We start from the raw sequence: 22397 nt of genomic DNA on the forward strand, positions 1-22397 counted from the left end.
TATGCATTTGAGGAGACATTGGCTTTTTTACAAAAGCATCTTCTAGTTTTGTCTGTATTTCATAAATTTATGTAGGGCAAATGTTTTGATAGTGGTACGAACGCAGGGAAACATGACACTACCCAGTATAGAATTTGCAAATTTGATCCTCTGGCTATGCCCACAACAGTGAATAGCATCAGAAATCCATAGTCCTCCTCGATTAGTTAATGTGGGTGAAGTTGTCAGTTACTTGCTAAAAAGTAAAGAAACCAGGAGTACTTTCTTGGTTGTGACTGTCATTTATATGTTGAAAACTTCCATTACACCCTTACTGATACTGGATAGACTGGTTGCCATTACATAACAAAAGTTGACTATGGTATTAGAGTCGTTAATTTTCACCAGTCTTCCTACTGTCCTAAGTGTGTAGAAAATATGCCGATTGGTTGTTTAAGTAAAACAGGACCGTAAACTAGTAAATGTAAAGAAGAGAGAAAACACATGTCAATTTCATATATATATAATTATTTACTTTGATCTTTAACAACATACAGCAGCACTGTAACAATAAATAGTCATGTAATCATTTTGTACATATTATACAATTACACATGTATCATTACACATATATGTAACTACCAAAAAAACAAATAAAGAACACAAGTCAGCATCTCAGCTTTTTAAGAATTGAATTTCAATGGTAGAAAAAAATGTTTAAAATAATTAAAAACTGAATGATTCTTTGATTAAAAAGCAGTCTTTAATAAAACTGAAAGCTTAAAATTATCATAATACATTGGTTACTTTTATCTCTAATTTTGAAATAATACTGATCTGTACTTTAATAAGAGCTTTAACAAAAATTACACAACCATTATTTCACAACCATGAACATTAAAACAGCACTACAATGAACAAGTCATTTCTAAGTAAGAATTGTGAGTCAAACATTTGCATAAAAATGTTCGTTTAATGACAACATATATAACATTGCACAGTCAGATGCATTAATACTGTTCATCAAAAATATATACAACATCTTTACAAGTTGGCAAGAGTCTGAATCTGTGGTTTCCCTGAGCGATCTCGCTGTCTAAAACTATCACTGAATTTCTTAAATTTACGAATCACAGCTTTTTTGTCCATAACCTTCGCTTCACTCTGCAAGTTAGCTGTACCATTTGATGGGAACAACTGGCGTTTACTCTGCAGCTGACCTGAAGCCATTCTGACTGATTCCTTCGGTGTAGAAGTTTTCATATCGGGAGTTTTGCTTTTGCGCCTGAATCTGAATAAGTTCCTCAGTGGTTGAGTTTGTTTTGGAACCTTAAACACTGCACCATCATTTTCTGTGGGGACTTCAATGTTTTGAACTTTTGGGGAGTTAACAGACACTGGGATATTCCTGGGTACAAATGTCACTGGGGGAGCACGAGTGTTTATGTTAGAGTCTGATGAACGAGCATCACTAGTTGTAGAACAACTCACACGTGAACTACTACTGGCGTTGGTTCCCGGTGAATTGTATGGAGCATTTATACCACTACTACATATACTGTTTGGACTGTCTGTAAGAATTGAGTCAACATTAGCACTACCCTGAGATACGCCACCAGCGTTAGCATTGTCATTGCTCGAACTTGATTTGCCCTGCACATCAGGACGTTCAGACATCGCGGTGATATCATCCTCACTAATACTACAACTAGAGTCATGAACACTTGCATCATCATTATTGTTAGAAGTGCATACACTAGTAAGATCGGGTAATGATGCCCTTCGCGCTTCCATAGATGAACTACCACTAGATTTGTCCTGTAATTTCACACGAGTGCTAGAACGAGGTATGGTGTTTGACTTAGGCACAGCACATGCAGTTTCATCGCATAAACTTTCAACAAATAAAATCCCTTCCCTGCACGTGTCGCTGGGTTCTATGGCAGAAACTGATTCAAGAATAGTTTTTGAGCAAGGCTCACCGAGAAGTTTATGTAATTGATGATCCTGGCATTTTATTTCACAGTCACTATCGTGAGAACTTACACTTCCACTACGAACACGCTTACATGGTGGAAGAGGTGGTTTATTGGAAGTTTTCTTCTGACTATGAGTTACTTTACGCATGTAAGATTCCTCAAGACTTATATCTCTGTCTGAGCCATTGTCACTATCATGAATAGACCACGTATAAACACTTTCACAGTCATTGTCACTATGAATATTTGTGTCACTGTTGTGTTGGATAACAGATATTGTTGGTTCAGTGCTGTAAGGGATCTTTTCTGGATGATCATGGATCATTGTGGAGTTGGCCATTGGGATTGATGAACTACGATGTTTGCTACCACTAGATCCACCTGAGCCGGATGATAGGAAAGATTCGTTGAGCATTGTTGAACAGGCACGTGGGTTAGAGCCACTGGTGCGGTTCCTACGGCTGCTGCCACTTGAAGACCCTGAATCACAGATCATGGTTGAAGAAGCTTTTGGGATGAGTGAGCTTCCTCTGTTACTGCCACGACTACTACCTGATGAGAAACTGTCTTCCAGCATTGTAGACGAAGCAAGTGGTTGTGATGAACTTTTCCTGCTTGTTCTGGAATGACGACGAGTACGCTCCTTGCGTGTACGATGATGACGTGAAGTAGGTGTAGAGAGATAATCAGAACCAGAACTAGTTGATGGAGGAGGTAAAACAGGCTTAACAAACACTGGTTTCTCTGGAGAGGATTCCTTGCCTTCAACATGACGCGTCAGAATGTCTTCCGTTGCTGTGCATGGAACTGTGTCAGTTGCACAACCAAAACTAGCGACCATAGAGTTAATCTTTCTCTGGCGGTCAAGAGTAAAGTCTGAATAATACTGAAGTCTAGACATAAATTCCTTATCAAGGTCATAACACTCAGGCACTATCTGATTGTCTGTAGATTCATCTGATTTTGGGTATCCATCAGAAGATGACATTTTGTGAGAACTACTGCTTGAAGACGAAGTTGTGGAGTCTGACGGCGAGATTTTCTCTAGACTTGGAAGTGCCTCGATCACAGGTGTGTTCTCGTTTGATTCATTGTGAGGCGAGTCGATGTAGTTAGAGTTCCTGTCCACAACTAGGGTCTTGTTTGAGAGTGTGGAGATGTCAAGAGGTAGACCGTCAGTTTTGTTGACAACCGCGTCTATCATGCAGTCTGGAAACATGGAGCGGGTTTCGTCATCATCGCTGCTGTCTGACAGTGTGTAAGTTGTCTTCCCAGGTGTCTGTTTCAGGAATGTAGGAGTCTCTAGGTTTGTGACGTGAGTGAGAGACCCAGAAGTAGTCTTCAAAAACGAAGGAGTGGATGGTGGAGCCATTGTTCCAGAACCAGTATCAGAGTCAATACCACAAGTTTCTAGTAGGTTATGGAATTTGGAAGCGATCTCTTCTATCTCAGTTTGTAGTAGTTGTTCTTGCTGCTTTATACTGACCTGGAATAAAGAAACAAAAAAATTAAATAACATTGTCACAGAAAAACCATCAAAACATTTATACAGAGAAATATTTCACAATACCTTCATAGTCAATCACTAGATGAATCAATGAAAATGACCATATGCTGCATTTTCATTTTTTGTAAAGAATTAAATACCCGACGAATCCTTTTGCGGTTTAAAGTACAACCACAGACTTACAGATTGAGATAAATTAGGGGGTTTGGGGTCTTCAGTAATCCCTTCAGCTCATTCTTCCAGAGGATTTGATAATGTTAAACTGACCTGCCTCTGATTTTATCAGATTTTTATTCCGAACCTGTTTTAATTTAAGATTAGGTTTCTTGCATAATAATAATAAGTATTGAATAGAGGAGTCATCTGTCTACCCGGATTGCTGATATTTTTGTCAACAGGCATTTTTGTAAAGAAAAGGACCCCTTTTCAAATATGCCTAAACCCCTTATGCCAAATCATCAGTTTCATTCACTGACGCAAATCTGGCTACTTGCAAATTGTGCTGTTAATCCAAACTTCCGCTGATAATTTAAAATTCATTTTGTTGTCCTTTCTATTTGATAAACTTATTTTTTGGAGCTTACTGAACTGTTAATGTCAATCTGATATCAAAGGTGACCTGCGTCAACACCTGTTTCTTTAACGAGAATTGAAATCGTAAAAAAATTATTTTAGTTCAAAAACGGTGAGCTGAAGAAACTGCACATTATAATTTCAACACTTTACAAAACTTTTTACCGAAAGGTCATAAGGCAAACACAATGGACTGTTTAGGTTTGATTTTCCCACATTAAGTGTTTTTTTACTATCTTGACCTGGCCCCAATAAATCCCCGGACCGGCCAGTTAACTAGCTGGATCTCTTTAAACTTTCCCTAATTTATTCATCAGCATATAAAATTTACCCTTTTTCAATATTTTGCTTGTCTTCAAACTGCACATAACTTTGGTGAGATCAAAATTAATTTGATTGAAGTTGACCCTAGCCAAAATTAAGATGACCAACAAAGTGACCATTTAGTTATCTGTGGTCATCTTCACACCTGAGGCCAGCCAGACCACTGCTAGACCAATTAATGTTCAACTAAAGAGCGCCCTAATCATTTCAGTTGATTTTTCTGGTGCACTGGACACATGGGAGAAGAAGTTCTTATGGTTCATTTCATAATCACTATTACAACTATCAGTGTCTGACAACATTGCACCTCGGAAATTAAAATCTCAAAATCAAAACTTCTTCATTTTTCTTCATTTGATAACATACCTGACACGCTTTCAAATTAATTAATCAAAATGCAAACTGAATTATGGGGGACTACATTAGTGTTGACCTAAAATGACAATTACTGATCAAAGTAAAAAAATTACAGTCCACACTTCAAGATAGATGTTTTTTGTTCAGGAGATTTCAAGCTTTATGCAGCTTGGAGTGCCTTAGCCAATAAATTTGTTACCTTTCCTAATGGACAAAACACTCCAACACTCGAATGTTAAATTAGCGAAGTTCTGGAGATTTTAAATTTTATCAGTGGCAGCTGAGATGAAATATCATATTAATGAAATAATTAAATGTTTGGGGTTAGGACCCTTCAAATTGAAGTGTTCTAATCATGAGATGATTAAATAGAGGCTGCACTAAGGGTCAGCCTTAATTAATTGTAACAAGGTTACCTCTCACTGAGAGATACTTATATTGAAGAGGCTGGTGTAATAAAGGGAGATAAGCCCTTATATATAGTTATCTCACTGGGGGGTTATCTATGTAAGAGGATTTAATCAGCAGACAATCAGATTGAACAGGGTAGAAATAATTTGAAAATATGTGTTATCTCAGTAGGATCTTGCTACATTAAAGGTTGTAGGTTACACAATACTGAGGAAGATAAATTATTAATGGTATGTAAACATATTGTTGTTAATTGAATAAATGCCTACTACAATAGAAAGCATGTATAGTGTAACAGTATTATTATATAATAAGCAAGACAGAAACAGGCACCTAGTGTTATCAATTTCATTTACATTTGTTTACTAATGATAAAATAATTTCAACCCAAAAAATTATGTTTAAAATTGTTCTTTGCATTTCTTTGCTATTTCTAGGTGGCAGTGATTTTTTTTTTTTTTTTTTTTTGAACATACATTGAACAGAAAATAAAGGCAAAAAACTGCAACCCAATTTAGAGTTTCTGGAGAAGAGTAGCTAAGACACCTACCATATCTGCTTGCAGCATGAGGTACATCTCATCTGGTGCCATTGAGTCGCCGTTACTGGCCATGCTACCTGACTGTAAACGATCTGAAAATATACAAATATCATAACGTTATTTTTCATTTATTGTGAATTTCTTGTTTAACCATAGAAGAAGTTACAGTTAAAAGTACAACTGTTGAAACCTGTTTAAAGAAGCTTGTATATTAATGAAAATTGCCTTGGAAGTTATATTTAGTATTCCCATCTCAAACACATTAACTCTAAATGAATTTAATTCAGTTGCTGTATTTCTATTTATTTACATTAATTTGCATAAGAAATCACCAATAACAAATTTGATACAACAATCCTATTTTCATTTATTTATAATTAGTCAGTATAACCATCAAATAAATGTGTTTTGTAAATACCTGTATCAATAGCAACAATAAATCCATCTTTGGTCTGAGTATATAATAAATTAACCATTTAGAACAGTTAGTCAGACTTTTGTCATAAATTAGACAGTACAGTCATATAACGTCACTGTTGTCATTAAACACTAGTCAGTTCTCTCTCTATCCTTTTAAACCTTTGGTTTTACTGTATTATCAATTTTTGTCACTTTAAGTGTCCCAGTCATGAAATTTTCCTAAGTCCAAAATATCTTAGATAACTGCCACACTCTTCAATATCAAAGGTATGAATGATTCCCTTTACACTGGGCACACTTCTCACATCAATCAAGCACACCTCCTTTCATTCAACCAAGTACTCTCACAGTGTAACTCCCTATCTGATTGGTTGATTTCACACACCCCTTGTCACTGTGCTGCAATCTGATTGGTTTACAGGTAATTTCATTTACTGATTGTATTGATGTTCACAAGATTTTGTATTACATAACAAACATTGATTTTATACTCTTTGATCCTCAATGTAAATGTTAAGATCAAATGATAAATCCCAATGTTTCCTTCTTTACATGGGATATTACCTACAGCCTGAAGGTAAATATTGAGAAATTTAAAGAGACTACCCAAGTACATTAAATAGCTGAAGCAGCGCACGCCAAACCTATTAAAGAAGTTGAAATTCCGTACCTCTTTAAATCTTATTAAAGTGGACAAAATGTAATTACACCTTGTAAAATTCTGCCTTCATTTGAAAGCTCCAGTCCTATTCATTTTCTCACTATGTTTCATCGCATTGAAAACCCAGTCTTTTCACCTTATCGAAAACATATAAAATGGCCAAATATAAATTGCCAGCTTTTAAATTGTTTTATGAGAATCCTAACAAAGTTAATGTTTTTGTCACAGCGCCAGTACAATTTAATGGTGATCACTTCCTTACAAGAGCAGATGCACACATTTCCTAAGATGCGTGGAAATCTGGATAAATTTCTCATCGATTTTTGAAGATGAGTTATTGACATTTGTACAATGTTTAATAAGGCCTTCATGATCTTTCAAAATGCATGAAAATTACCACATCTGAAACTTAATTGGATTCTGCACAAAACAATCTATTCATGAGAAAATAAAGTACTATGTTACATAATTAACCATTTCGATTTGCAAATCAAAACTTGTTGAACAATATAAAATATTGTTGCTTTTGAAATAATTTTCATCAATTTTCTGCAAAAAAAAAGGATGCGTTGTGGATGCCTCTTTGGTTATTGTAATGTTCTAGACCAGATGGTGCAATACATCACACAGGTATGTCACCTCAATGACGGGAAGGTCTGTCACTGAGCCGCAGCGATTGTTACCAAATAAAGGCCAGAATTCAATCACAGACTTGTTGATTTCATTAACCTTTCTGACCTGAGGGTCATCGTGTTTTCTAAGCTCAAAGAAACATTGAACACTGGAGGCATCATCTGCTTGATTGTGCTGAAGAAATCGTATTCAAAACTTTTCAATATTTATTTCGACCCCTAAATTTTAATTCAACCCCTTGCATAATTTAACTTGAACATCCACCAGCAGAAATTAATTGAATTAATAGCATTCATACACTTGATAAGATTGAACTGGAATCCAATTAAGGTATAAAAACATGTCTAATAGGTCATCAAAGACATTACAGAAAATACATTTTATTACAATCTAAAAAACTCCAGGAAAGTGCAATTAAGGTGTTAATTTTATCAAATAATCCTAACATACTTTACCAGAATCTAAACACCTTGGAATCTTAAGACCCAAGTATATATAAAATATCTAAACAAAATGTGTGATTTTCAGATCCAACCCATTTCCTTGTTGTTTTTGCAAGTTAAGAACAGCTGGACCCCAGGTGATTTCTGAAAAGATCCCTAAATATATGTTTAATAGGAGATAATCAGATACTAATCCCCAACATCCTCTATCCCAAAGACATTTGGTGTTCCTCCCTATTTTTTTCATACCTTTATGTGTGCCAGGTCAATTTGAATACTTTGAAGAGTTACAGCTATATGTAACAATTCAACACTTCAGGCAATTTTAAGATTTCCAGTAAAAAATGTTACAAACTTTAGTTTTTTAAGTGTCGGGGATGACACATTCACATCCTACATCTGTTGTTAAGAAGGATATATCAACCTTTTAGGCCTCAACAAAGGTTACATTAACTTTTTGCGCCCTTATAGAGCAAGCCATTGAGAAAGGTGTGTGATTTAGTACATAGACCATTACGCCTACAGCAATGTGTAGCACCATAATCTCGAGCCATGTTGCACACTTTATACCCCACAGGGTTTGGTTTGATACGAAAAAAAAGAAGTTCTTTCAACATTATTTGCATGATAGTGACTTTTGTTAACCTAATATCATTTATATTGCTGATTATTATGCAGTTTATTCATATTTTATCGCCCTGACAGAATCAAATTGGTTCTTTTCAAACGTCTTGACATGAAATTTATCAAATCACAATTAATATACCTCTAAATATAGAATATTTTTACCTGTACTTTCCATTAATAGTCCACTGGCATTGTCCATATATAAAGTATATCTAGATTTAATGCAAATTTTAGAGGAAAAATATCCCCACAGAGTAACTATGCATTATGGAAGGCAGTAATTATGGGTTTTAACTTGTTCCTAAAATGGCAAATATGTAGCCAGCATTGTTACAAATTTAACCCCATCATTTAGATTTATCTACATAGTTCATACAACAGATATTCAATCTAATTGAATATGATCCAACGGAATTTTAATGCTAAACAATGGTCTTTTGATGACTTTTGCGACAATAATGGTGCACTAGAAGAATAGCATTTTGAACAGATAGGCAGACAATGTCATATAACCCAAGTGATACACAATTTTGTCCTGTTTAGACCCTGTAAAGATTTGTTACTTAGATTATTACAGATATATCATAGTAACTGTGCTATAAAATTTAATTACAGTTTTTTATTATAGTCATGTCTTTACACCAGATTACTTTTCAATGGAAAGGATTTAAAATAAAAATTTCAAGATAGCATAACCTGTTGCTTTCTTTTCTCAATGAATAGAATTTTGACTTCTTAAATTTACCTAGTATTTTTTTCCCACAATGTACCACCTAGTAGAATCGGAGGAATCTATCTATTATTTTCATACAAAAAAAAATGTATAAAATTGGACTTGCTATAACAGATACCATATCCAAATTGAAATTTAACACCAAAAAGTTTTCTGATCATATCAGAGTGGGAGGAACCAGTACAGGTCATTAATTTAGAAGCAAAATAGATTTAAACTTATCCGGTTTCAAAATAAACAAAGTAATATAATCCTGATAGTTGTTTACTGTGCTCAGTATTGTTACAATTTGAAGCATTTTTGATGGACAATTGTTCAAAATAAAGAATAGAATTATTTCTCATCATTGCTATGGTAATTATTCTGACTAACTCCGCCATTTGTCAAAAAATGTCTATGTTCCGATGAATACTATTATTGGTGGGTAAAATAACACTGATTATTATCTTGTAATAAAATTCCTTATTTAGATTTGAATTTTTTTGTGGTCAAATCAAAGAGTATTGTTGAAATATGAAACATTTTAGTCTTACCCTCTGACCACTGGCAATAAACTAAATTATTGTCCTTCTTCCTTATCATTTTCTTCCTTCTTTTCTCCTTCAAATTACATTTCAAGAAAATCATTTTGATGTATGTAGTTTGGAAAAGCACTAATTACGAGTCATTTAACACTCCTTATTTATACCACTGGTCATTAGGGTGTTAAGTATCAGGTGTTGTTTTTGAGTAAATATTGTTTATGGGTTTGAGTAATTGATTTGAGTAATTACGTGACATTTATTCTTCATCATCATTGACACTCACAGCCACTTATTACTATTGTGGTCAAACTTTGCAGTACATCTTTAAAGAAATTAATGAAACACTTTGTGACAAAATGACAAAGTACAGAAAAAACTGGACCCCTTAAAATAAATCTGCAATATTTTTCATGGTGTCAGTTCGAGTCCTGCCATATGCTATGACAAGTGTGGTCAAACAATACTGTTCAAATATTGAATTAAATGGGATGAGATTAATTTTTTACCCTGAGACATTGATAAATTGTAAAGAAACAAGAATTTATTGAAATCTTTACAAGGAAATTGGGGAAATGGCAGATTTTAGAAATGTAAATATTTGGTTATTACCATGCCCCTGTTATCTGTGTGAATGCCTTTATAGAAAAAAGATCTTTGACAGTGACATGTGAAAAAATGGCCAAATTAAAGAATCAGACATTTAAAACCTTTAAACTGTAACTGGAAAATTGAAAATTAATGAAAAATACATTGACACAAGTGAGCCACCCAGAGTGCCCCCATCTGATGTTAAAACAACACATTACAAGGTCTAACAGGGGAATCAAACATGAAAATAATGACCAGTACTAAGAGTAATGGTGTTTGAAATTTCATTATCACCACTATCAGTAGTCAGGGAATTGCTGATTTTCAAGTTGATATAACACATTTTCAAGTTGAAGAGAGAAATGTCACAATCAAATCCCACTATCTTCTCTATCAAACTCACATCAAGGCAATAAATCAACTAATCAAAACAAGAACTTCACTAGTAAGCAACTTCTACAACTTCAAAACCAAATACAGGCTATTCCCAAAAGTGCTGTCAGATATTTTTATCTTCTTTCCCACCAGTTTATATGATATCAGCAGTGAACATTACTACTGTATTTAAACTGATTTTGCATTTTTATCAAAAGGAAAATTGATTAGAACCAACCTGTACAATAATTATGATAATATTCCATCAAAAGTGCTTTAACATAGTTCATGTTTGATCCAGATATGCTGTATAATTCCATTTCCATATTTTGTATATATATTAGCAATCATTTAATAATACTAATGAATTTGTGAAGTAGAAAGATATTATCTTTAGCAATATTCAAAATGAGAATGACTTTCAATTTGTTGATCAAACATATATATAGCAAGTCCCCAAACTCAATTAGTGATGCATTTTGCATGGATGGGTGCAAATTTGGAGTTATAATTAAGTACAGGATATATTTACTAATTATGTAGTATCATTTTATTGTACATGAAGGAAGAAGCAAATGAATTGTCACACCAATTAAAACACAATTGTAATTAGAGATAGCACAGGAAGATAAGATTTGTTCATCAATTTGTTAATTGGTTTTTAATTGATTGGTGAGACAATTGGAAATGAATGACTTTATTGTTAGAAGTTGTAATAATTCTGAAGGGATATATCACCACATGTATCTATACAATACAATACAATATAATACAATAATGTACATGAAAACGGTTTTAACACTGCCCTGTATCTTTCCAAAAATGGATTAAAGGAGATTTTAAAACTTCACCATTGAAGTGAAGAACATGAAAGAGTTTCCTGAATAGAAACTGTAAATGGATTTCACAGATTTAAAAATTAGCTCATGTGAAAACTTTAACACATAGTTTTTTTCCATTAACATATTTTTCCAGGATGAAAATTAAGAATTATGTAATAGAATATTTGAAATATGCATTATCATCATGTTGTCATCAAATTTAATGAAGCTGTAACTAGTACTAAAAAGATCTGTGAAATTCAATCTGTAAACATTTTAGTTGACAGCCAATTAGTTAATGCTATTGAAATTTTCACTGAAAATATGAAATCTTAAGTTGAATCTAAGAAAGTATTTAAAATTTGAAAAGCGTGAAATTGCTGAAAAAAGGAAACTGGAAGTAAAACTGGTTGTTTTATTGCGATACAATCATTAAAGATCAATATCTTAAATTGTTTGGTTGAATTTTGAATAAAATGGTGTCCCTAGGAGCTGAAATTGTATACATGTCTTTAAGCTATACAAATATTTGGGAAATAAAATTATTTCTTTAATTTTGCTTGTAATAAAACTTTATCTTTATTGTTTATCTATTGCCATTGGGAGGGGAGAGGAAGTTCACCACTTTTTCCCATGCAGAAATCTTGACCACTTCTGGTCAAAAAGGAGAACATTGTTCTCATCTCATACCCTTAGGATACACTTGATTTTTGAGCTTGATAACTAGCTTATCATATGAATTTCATGTTTAACAATTTAATCTTTCTTTGAAGTCTGTATTTCTGTAGTTATCTTGTCCAATCAGATAATTATTCCACTTTACATCAATATACTTATAAACTAAAAGTACAGTTATTTACCATTTATTATTGTTTCATTAAATGAAATCTTAAAAGGAAAGACATGAAAATGTATTTTACATATCAACAATTATCTAGAGATGAAAGAGAATTATGTCTGTGTAAAATCTGATCAGCAAGAGACATTTTATCTTTGTTTTAGATTGAAATTAATGGAAAAATGTTCAATAAAGTTTGGTCAGCATCTTTAAATAACACAAAATGTATGTAGAAAAGATGCTAACAGACAACATTTTTGCTGTGTTTTATGAAAAAAAAAGCAGTAACAATCTTACCCTTACGTTTTTGCAGAATGTCAACAGCATTATAAGCCACTTTCATAGTTTCATTGTAACATTGCCACATTAACTGTTCATATAGGTCTCTCTGATCTGAAGGCACTGTCATTGTGTATGATTTAAGATGTTCAAGAATCAATTAACTGACTCTTGTTGATAAAATTTTGAAATTTTCACTTGATAAAATAAATGTAACTTTGATATATTCTTCCTTAAAGAGGTGTGTATGTTTGAAGTGTTGGATGTAAATTATGTATATTAAATATCTAACAGGTAATTACAAGCAGACTTTCTCAGAACAAAGCTGCTCATCATCTCATTCCAATTAAACTGTGACACTAAATTAGAAGATATTTGAGTAGGGTTCCATTAATTGACTAAAGGTGTGAAAACTGCTTTTGTCTTTTTAACTTTAGCTTAATGAGTACCTATTATAATTATTAAAGAATACATAGTCCCTGGCTAGTTTTAACTGGACTGAAAGAGTTAATGTATTGAGAAGAGCAACCACTTGTAAAGTTGGTATTGTTTCATAAATCATTAACAGAAGACAAATAGCCCAGCATTAGGGTAAGGATGAGTTCTTTTCTTTGATTGCAGTTCTGACACTAATGTAATGGATTATTTTTAATTCCATTTAAAATCAAACATGTTTACTATTACTTTCAATGATTTTATAAATGTTTTATCTGGGTATGGGACAATAGAAGACACCTTTTAAGTACTTGTTGAGTGTTATCTCGGTCAATATTTACACACTTCTAAATGACATCACCTCAATTGATTCCTACCATGGTTAATATCAGTCTATACCCTCACATTTACAATAGAACTGATTAAATATATACAACAAAAGTGTAGCAAATAAAACACCAAAAAGGAGCAGAGTTTTCTAATAAAAATAAACCAAGTTGTAGCTGCAGGAGCCAACAAACAGCTTGGTGGACCAATTGAAAAGTAATTTATCATCAGTCAGTCACAAGTCCCTAAGGTCTAGACCTTAATCATTCCAAATTAATTCCTTTTCAATTAAATTAGAATGCACCATTAACTTTCAATCAATTACAACTGTATAATTTAGGAAAGGCTTATCAGCAATCAGTAAAATAATCAAGGAAGTTTAAGGTAACCGTAGATGAAAAATTTGAAACTAACTGATTTATCAGTGATTGGTTAAGCTATAGTATTTTAACAAATTTGCATAATTTTTCTCAGATCTTGTAGCTTATTCAAAACATGCGACCAACATGTGATTAATACAATCAGAATAAGCACAATTAATACCTATGTTTGTAAGTTTGCATCAAATATGGTAGACAAACAACACAATTTGTCTCCTTTCTAAATATTAGAAAGAACAAAATTGAAACAAGAAAGATCTTGAGTTAAATAAAAATGTTGTTGTTCACTTGTTGTAAATCATCATTGCACAAGCTGTACTGTTGTAATGAAGATCATGAAGCAACTTCTTAAAAGGGAATAGACAGGAAATGGGACTTAAACTGATTTATTAAATGGTCTTTTTATTTCAAACATTGAAGGAGCTGGTTATTTCTATGCCGGTGTGTTATTACACTTGAACAACTAAAATAAGCAACATTATCTTTATTAAACACCAATGATAACTCACATTTAATAACATTTACAAGGTGCCTAGACATAAAGTAGGGTTCTCATCCAACGTTCTCAAGATAATGTGCAAATTTTACACCATTTCAATGACTTACCCTAATCAATGACCATTTTAGTACCATGAAATAGTCTGGTGTATCCATGAAAATTTTATAATGTTCTCCAACACTTATCTCAGAATTACATAACATTACATTTTTCCTTGTCATTGTCCAATATAACAATTATTTCATCATTTGAATTCATTAATCCCCTTTCAATAAAATTAAAGTTTCAAAGTAAAGTCACTGTGGTTTGCAGTTCTAGACAGTCATTTCTGACTTTTGTTGCCTTTACTATCTCTGCATTATCCCAGTAACTGTCTTATTCCCTCGCCTAGCTTGTTAGTTTGCCATAAAGTGCAGAACATCAAAGGGTCAGCAATTATGGGCATTATCTTTTTAGGGTCTTGGTCAGAAGAGTTGTACTTAATGTTATCAGAGAGGGCTAGGGGATCTTGAGTGGTCTTCCATGAACACCTAAACTTTCTAATCATGTTTTACAGTGGTAACAGGATTATGTGGTGTTATCTTCCGTTGTCTGGGTAACAAGTAAGACATTACATATGAGACTTCCTACCATCTTCTTAAATTAGTGTTAAATACATTGCCATGTAACTGGTAAGTAAAAAAAGAATATAAGTACTATCGGTAAGTAAACAATTGCTGTAGTGAATACACTGTCTGCTGCTGCTGCTGCTTTTTCCTCATGGAGCCGACTTGAGCGTGACTTGGCCTTGTTTGTTTTTCATTTAATTCAAATTTGTACAGATTCAGAGCCTTTTTTTGCTGGTGCAGGAAGTATTTCTGGTCAGCCCATTCATAATGACTTTGCTCTTGTAGCAATTTTTGAAACAGTATTGACCAACAGATGGAAAACTACTGTTCAGTGACATGTTGATTGGTGCTTGTAAACAAACTTGTTATTTTTAGGGAGATTATGTTTACTTGGGCAAATCACCAGAACATTAAGTTGACTGGACAAATAGACAGTTCAAGAAATCACTATTACAACCCATCTTTATGGATAATGTCAACCATTATTACATAAATACAGACTCCACACTGTCTCCAAATTGTCTTTTGATACCTTTCAGAACATTGTCTTCTGGATCATCTAAGTCAACCAAGCAAACATCCAGAGCTTTTGCAAAGCTGTTTTACAAGATACCTATCTTAATCCATATATCTATAGCCTTATCTAAAGATCCCCTATTTACAATAATGTAGGGGTTTCACATCAAGTTGACATTATATATCAAGCCATAATTCACACTCATTAACCAAACACTAGCACCCTTTATAGGAATGGTACTGATACCTGAATATTCTATTGTTACTGTTTTTTGTCATGTATCATGTGTAAGCTGCTAGCACATGGTTGGGAAACCTAGGTTCTCTGTTTAGATCATAAATAGGCTTTGTGCATTGTTGTACAGGTCATGCACCCTGCATACAATTCCTGACAGAACAATATTTTTACTTTGTAATTGCTCCAGTTCCAGTGTAGAAGTATAATATATTACATTTTGTATACAAGAATATACATAGTTTATTATCATACAGTTGACATACAAACACCAGCAGGACAGAGGTTACTAAGAAGACAAGACGGCTGGCATACAAACACCAGCAGGACAGAGGTAGAAGACAAGACGGTTGACATACAAACACCATCAGGACAGAGGTAGAAGACAAGACGGTTGACATACAAACACCATCAGGACAGAGGTAGAAGACAAGACGGTTGACATACAAACACCATAAGGACAGAGGTAGAAGACAAGACGGTTGACATACAAACACCATCAGGACAGAGGTAGAAGACAAGACGGTTGACATACAAACACCATCAGGACAGAGGTAGAAGACAAGATGGTTGACATACAAACACTTGGACACACTCGGAGGCTAAATCTTACTCAATTAACTCTAGTTAAAGCTGACTGACCTATCAGCATGCAGAACTCCATACCTACCAGGCCTGTCAGTTAGTGCAAGCCAAGTGCCAATCATATTCTTCTGTAACTTCAGGGAACCAGTACATGCTACAAATCAGTTGTCATGCCATGTCTCTATGAACCAAATTGTACATAAGCTGAACACTTAGTATTTGGTTAGAACAGATCTTATTGTACCAACTTCAACAGAAACAGAATATGTAACGATGCACTTGTAGTAATACTTGTTTTGAGAACTATCCCCTTGCCCTTTACAAAACATTACAATGGCATGAAGTGTCGACAAAGCACAAACAAAGTTGTTCCTAACAGCATGTAACCATTGAATATCAAGTAAACAATGATTACCAAATGAAATTTTATATCAAAAGAAGAAAAGGAGACCAAGCCTCCACACATTTGTTCTTTTCAGTCATTTTCTGAATTTGTTCTTTATAAAGTGTTTATCATGTTTCATCAGACCCAAGTTTGCATCAATGCAACTACACCAATGTTTGCTAAGATCCAATGAATTATAACATTGTCATGTACCAACTGTCATTATTATCATGAAGAAAGAATACCATAACCTGAAAATTCCCCAATACCTGTTTACGTCTGTCAGGGAAAAAAGGCTCTTCATAACATCTCTTCATAAACTAATTAATGTAGACCACTTTTACAACATTTGATCTCCTTTTTAATTTCTGATTGAAATACGATATAAGAAGTCAATCCACTTATAGTAACACATAATTTCTCAAAACAAACTCTTCAGAAAGACTGACATGTTGCTATTGATCCTTTTAGGCCATTTTTTCTCTGTATAAAGAGGGCCTTTAGCGCAAATGTCAATATAAATACTAATTATGTTTTAAAAATCTAGCGCAAAGTCAAATGCCGTTTTAAATAAATAAAGTTAAATCTTAAAACTGTTTACTTAGATACATATAAAAGCAAATTTTATCTTTGTATGAGGGAATTTAAGGCAAATGAGAATATTTGAATTCCATTTATTTTATGAAGGTAAACAAACACTTGCCACATATCAACAAACAAGAAAAAAATGTGGACAGAACCTTTGCAATTGCTGCAATGACATATTACTGGTTTTGAAATAATTTCTCATTTTTTATACAAGTTCAAAACAAGATAAAGCCGTCTCTGTCTTCTTCAGTCTCCTTCCAAATTTATCAAAAACGTTTGTCATTCTTATAAAGCAAATGTAATTTTCTCAGCCCTTTCAAAATGTAAAAGAGAAACCTACAATAGAAGTTGTATAATGCCAAACCAAGAACAGAAAAGACAATTATTATTTCACATACAATATCAAAATTCATTCTGTACCAGGTTCTAATAGAAAAAACAGTATCTATGAACAGAAAAGCAGTATTCATCATAACTAACTATAATTGACAACTGTAATTAAATTCATATCATTAAGGAAACATCATTTTGTAAAGAATTTTTTGCAGATCCCATTTCAAAGAAGAGATAGATAATATAATTATGCAAATAGTAATAACAATCATTTCAAAAATAATTCGACTTTTTCTGTTCAATTAACAGCTATGTAATAAATTATAAAATATTATTATTAATGTTTTGAAAACAAATATATCAATGCATAAAACTGACAGAAAGCCAGTCTTCTTCTGATTTGCTTTTCTGATTTATCAAAAGACTTGCATATAGTGCCTACCCGGTCTACTTGAAAATCATGAAAATATTACGTTACCATATTCTCCATAATGCTATTCCTTTATAATAATTTTTGGTTATAGAAATTTCGCAACTTCTCTTCGCAAACAATATATAAAATCTTCTGTTATGAAGTATGATATGAATTTTGAAACTCTGAACATCACAAGAAGATTTTAGAACATGACATTGCATGATATGTTTGTTGACAAGATTTTCTGATTATTCAATTCTTGTCCACTCTAATCCGAGGATTATTTAATTAAAGTTGTAAGACTGATAAAGGGAGGTAATACAGTAATAAGATTACAATCACAATTTTGATAACCTTTTTCAACAGACACAAGGGGCAAGGTGTAATGTTTATTTAGTAAAGTTTTTATTCCATCTTGAACAACATGAAAATCAAGTCTATATTTCATTTTTCATATTTTTTATCAACAATGAATTGTGTTTGTTCATCGGATTACAGTCTTCTGTTTTGCAAGATCAAGTCATGGACATGTCTTATTATACATTCCAGGGAGTTTTCTGGGTTTGTCCTGATTTCAGGCTTTTGACTGCCAGAATTTCAATGTATAATTTTATTTGAAGTAGACATTTCAGACTTCAATAAAGTATATTCTCATATCCCAAGCAGTTGACAGTTGAACTGAAAGACTATAGCTGTTTCTAAACAACACTGCACCAAATAGTCAACAAATAGAAATAGAGGTCCTACAATAATAAATGAATTTGATTTGCAATCTATGTCTAACTTTGATTCAGGAAAGGGGTTTTCTGAATCCCTTAAGGAAAGCATGCACTCATTCAGCTGAAACTCCTTGAGGAAAACACATTCAGCTGAAACTCCTCGAGGAAAACACATTCAGCTGAAACTCCTTGAGGAAAGCACATTCAGCTGAAACTCCTCAAGGAAAGCACATTCAGTTGAAACTCCTTGAGGAAAGCTCATTCAGCTGAAATTCCTTGAGGAAAGCACATTCAGCTGAAATTCAGCTGAAACTCCTCAAGGAAAGCACATTCAGTTGAAACTCCTTGAGGAAAGCTCATTCAGCTGAAATTCCTTGAGGAAAGCACATTCAGCTGAAATTCAGCTGAAACTCCTTGAGGAAAGCACATTCAGCTGAAACTCCTTGAGGAAAGCACATTCAGCTGAAATTCAGCTGAAACTCCTTGAGGAAAGCACATTCAGCTGAAACTCCTTGAGGAAAGCACATTCAGCTGAAATTCAGCTGAAACTCCTTGAGGAAAGCTCATTCAGTTGAAACTCCTTGAGGAAAGCACATTCAGCTGAAATTCAGCTGAAACTCCTTGAGGAAAGCACATTCAGCTGAAACTCCTTGAGGAAAGCACATTCAGCTGAAATTCAGCTGAAACTCCTCAAGGAAAGCACATTCAGTTGAAACTCCTTGAGGAAAGCTCATTCAGCTGAAATTCCTTGAGGAAAGCACATTCAGCTGAAATTCAGCTGAAACTCCTCAAGGAAAGCACATTCAGTTGAAACTCCTTGAGGAAAGCTCATTCAGCTGAAATTCCTTGAGGAAAGCACATTCAGCTGAAATTCAGCTGAAACTCCTCAAGGAAAGCACATTCAGTTGAAACTCCTTGAGGAAAGCTCATTCAGCTGAAATTCCTTGAGGAAAGCACATTCAGCTGAAATTCAGCTGAAACTCCTCAAGGAAAGCACATTCAGTTGAAACTCCTTGAGGAAAGCTCATTCAGCTGAAACTCCTCGCAGAAAGCACATTCAGCTGAAATTCAGCTGAAACTCCTCAAGGAAAGCACATTCAGTTGAAACTCCTTGAGGAAAGCTCATTCAGCTGAAATTCCTTGAGGAAAGCACATTCAGCTGAAATTCAGCTGAAACTCCTCAAGGAAAGCACATTCAGTTGAAACTCCTTGAGGAAAACACATTCAGCTGAAACTCCTCAAGGAAAGCACATTCAGCTGAAACTCCTCAAGGAAAGCACATTCAGTTGAAACTCCTTGAGGAAAACACATTCAGCTGAAACTCCTTGAGGAAAACACATTCAGCTGAAACTCCTTGAGGAAAGCACATTCAGCTGAAATTCAGCTGAAACTCCTCAAGGAAAGCACATTCAGTTGAAACTCCTTGAGGAAAACACATTCAGCTGAAATTCAGCTGAAACTCCTCTCGGAAAGCACATTCAGCTGAAACTCCTCGCAGAAAGCACATTCAGCTGAAACTCCACGAGGAAAGCACATTCAGCTGAAATTCAGCTGATTGACGAAAGCACATTCAGCTGAAACTCCTTAAAAACATTCCCAATATCTAAATAGTAAAGTTTTTATAACTGTCTTTTGTGAAAAAAGCTTAGCCGCTTAATTATCAGCGTTCATTCCATGGCTTAAATTTCATCAGGGCCAAATTTCATCACATGTAATTCATGAAGTTGAACTAATTTTCAATTAAAGGTGGACCATTTATCTAAATGAAGAGTGTGTGTAACTCATTTGTTAACTACATGCTTCAATTTGTCATCACCTAGCAACAGAGCCAGAACAGATGCCACCCTTCCTTGCTAGAAAATCAGGGACAGTCGAAATTATTTTCACTCATGCAAGAGGGCAACATAAATTTGACCAATTACATGCTTACTTTCTCACAAGTGTTCAAATGTACATAATGATAGTTCCAGATTCTTTAAACAGAGCCCTGATGGGTATTTACACTTACTTATCTTTATGATACAAAGTTTGACAAAAGACAGGACCTCATATCTCTACAGAAATGATCAGAACTAACTTCTACATAATGGTCACAATAAATATTTAATTGATTAATAAATTGAGAAAATATAACTCACCAAAAGGTAATGAAATCAAATGTTATATGAAATCCAGGAAAGGTCACAACAGAACATTACAAACATGACAGTTTGAACCTATACCCTAAAATGATTAATATGTCTGTAGATGGTACATATTATAGTATCAGTTACAAAATTAATAGAATATACAGTTGTTATCATACGTATCTATTGTATTATTGATATAATTGATGATACAATCATCAAGCTCAGCAATATCATCAACATCAATCAGGAGTTCAGGTTCCACACCTGTCCCACAGTCATCAACTACGTGGTCATCAATCTGGCTAATCTATATGACCATTTGGTCATCAGGACTGGTCATCTTAATGACCTATAACAGGTACTGGCTTTCGCCTAGCTTTCATCACTTGGTAAACTTTATCTATAAAATATCCTACATTTATGGGCAATATTCATTATTATGGATGAGTTATTTCAATGAGATATCACATCAGTCAAGAGGAGACTTTTTCATATCAAATATAAAACTGCAATCACATATACTTTATTGAACCAATACAAAGGTTTTGATAAACAGTAACACAATTTTGTGATGTTTCACATACTCTATCATCCTAAATTAGTTCCGCAATGAAAATATTTTGATAAATTTCCTTGTTTTTACACAATTTTTAACATTCTTTTGCTGGTGTTTACAGTTATTGGTCATAAAAAAGTCTTTGATGTCAGACTATGAAATAAAAACACAAATTTCAATCATTCACTCCTGTGATCAGAGGAAACTTCATTTCATTAATCATTAAGCTAACTAGTACATTAATTGACAAAAGTGAATGACTTTTAATCATGTGTGCTTGTGTTCAAATCAAGATCAAAGGTTAACCATTTTTATATGAAATATTGTTAAGTTAAAAAATATTTTTACACACCATTAGAAAAGCATCCAAGTATCCAAAAACCAAGGCATGTGTCCAGCCTTTGAAACTGCCCACAAGGCAGTTGGCATGCGTGTTGAAAGTATGAATGAAATAAACACCAAATTTAAGGAAGTATTTAGAAAACTTTTCATGCAGTCATATGTCCATACAGCACAGGTGATAATGTGCCTTAGTCTTTGAAAGACATCAGAGACAAGTCCAAGTTGAAAAACCTGTCATTTTCTTCCTTGTATTAATAAAGGTGGTAATTAAATTTCCACCTTGGTGTACTACAAGGCTGGCCTTTAACACCCCAATTGTTTATCGAAGATCTGAATGTTTATGCAAGAGACAATATAAAGCAACCAATTGTTTACACAATTTTTAGTATCATTTCAACAACTGGGCAAATAAAAGTGAATGGATTTTCCATAAGGCAACTTTAAGAAAAGACGATACAGGTTTAGCACCATTGAACAGGCTTTATAAAAATTTTAACACTATAGTTATACAAAAATGGTATTGTACCTCAGTGCTAATTCTTAAGTTCAACTATATAATTGACAGTAAATTCTTTGACCAAATATTTATTTTAGTCATTTTGAATAAGGGTAATCTCCACACAGTTTTCTATTCCAGTTCTCACTATCTTGATAATCAAACCTCATAAAACAGGTTTTTTCATATTAAAAGAAGACTACTTGACCAACAAATGGGAGGGTTAAATACCAACA

At 33.7% G+C, this 22397-nt stretch overlaps 2 protein-coding genes across 5 annotated transcripts in view; one reads left to right on the plus strand and one right to left on the minus strand.

Annotated features, from left to right (window-relative positions):
* The window catches only part of LOC123556388 (39S ribosomal protein L28, mitochondrial-like), a 70160-nt gene that overhangs the window by 14266 nt on the left and 33497 nt on the right, over positions 1-22397 (plus strand). The gene's annotated exons all lie outside the window — the stretch shown is intronic.
* Positions 487-22397, minus strand: part of LOC123556386 (uncharacterized) — a 44627-nt gene continuing 22716 nt past the window's right edge. For 2 of the 4 annotated variants that reach the window (XM_045347046.2, XM_045347047.2), the window contains 2 exons: positions 5681-5763; positions 487-3444 (listed from right to left, as the gene is read on the minus strand). In XM_045347046.2, the coding sequence (XP_045202981.2) occupies positions 1024-3444; positions 5681-5763 (2504 nt within the window). In that variant the 3' untranslated portion in view covers positions 487-1023. Of the gene's footprint in view, positions 3445-5680; positions 5764-6089; positions 6613-8617; positions 9428-22397 lie in introns of those variants that run through there. The other 2 variants (XM_045347049.2, XM_045347048.2) reach the window with 2 other exon arrangements.

This window comes from Mercenaria mercenaria, chromosome 5 (genome assembly GCF_021730395.1).
Source record: "Mercenaria mercenaria strain notata chromosome 5, MADL_Memer_1, whole genome shotgun sequence".
In the NCBI taxonomy this organism is placed as follows: domain Eukaryota; kingdom Metazoa; phylum Mollusca; class Bivalvia; order Venerida; family Veneridae; genus Mercenaria; species Mercenaria mercenaria.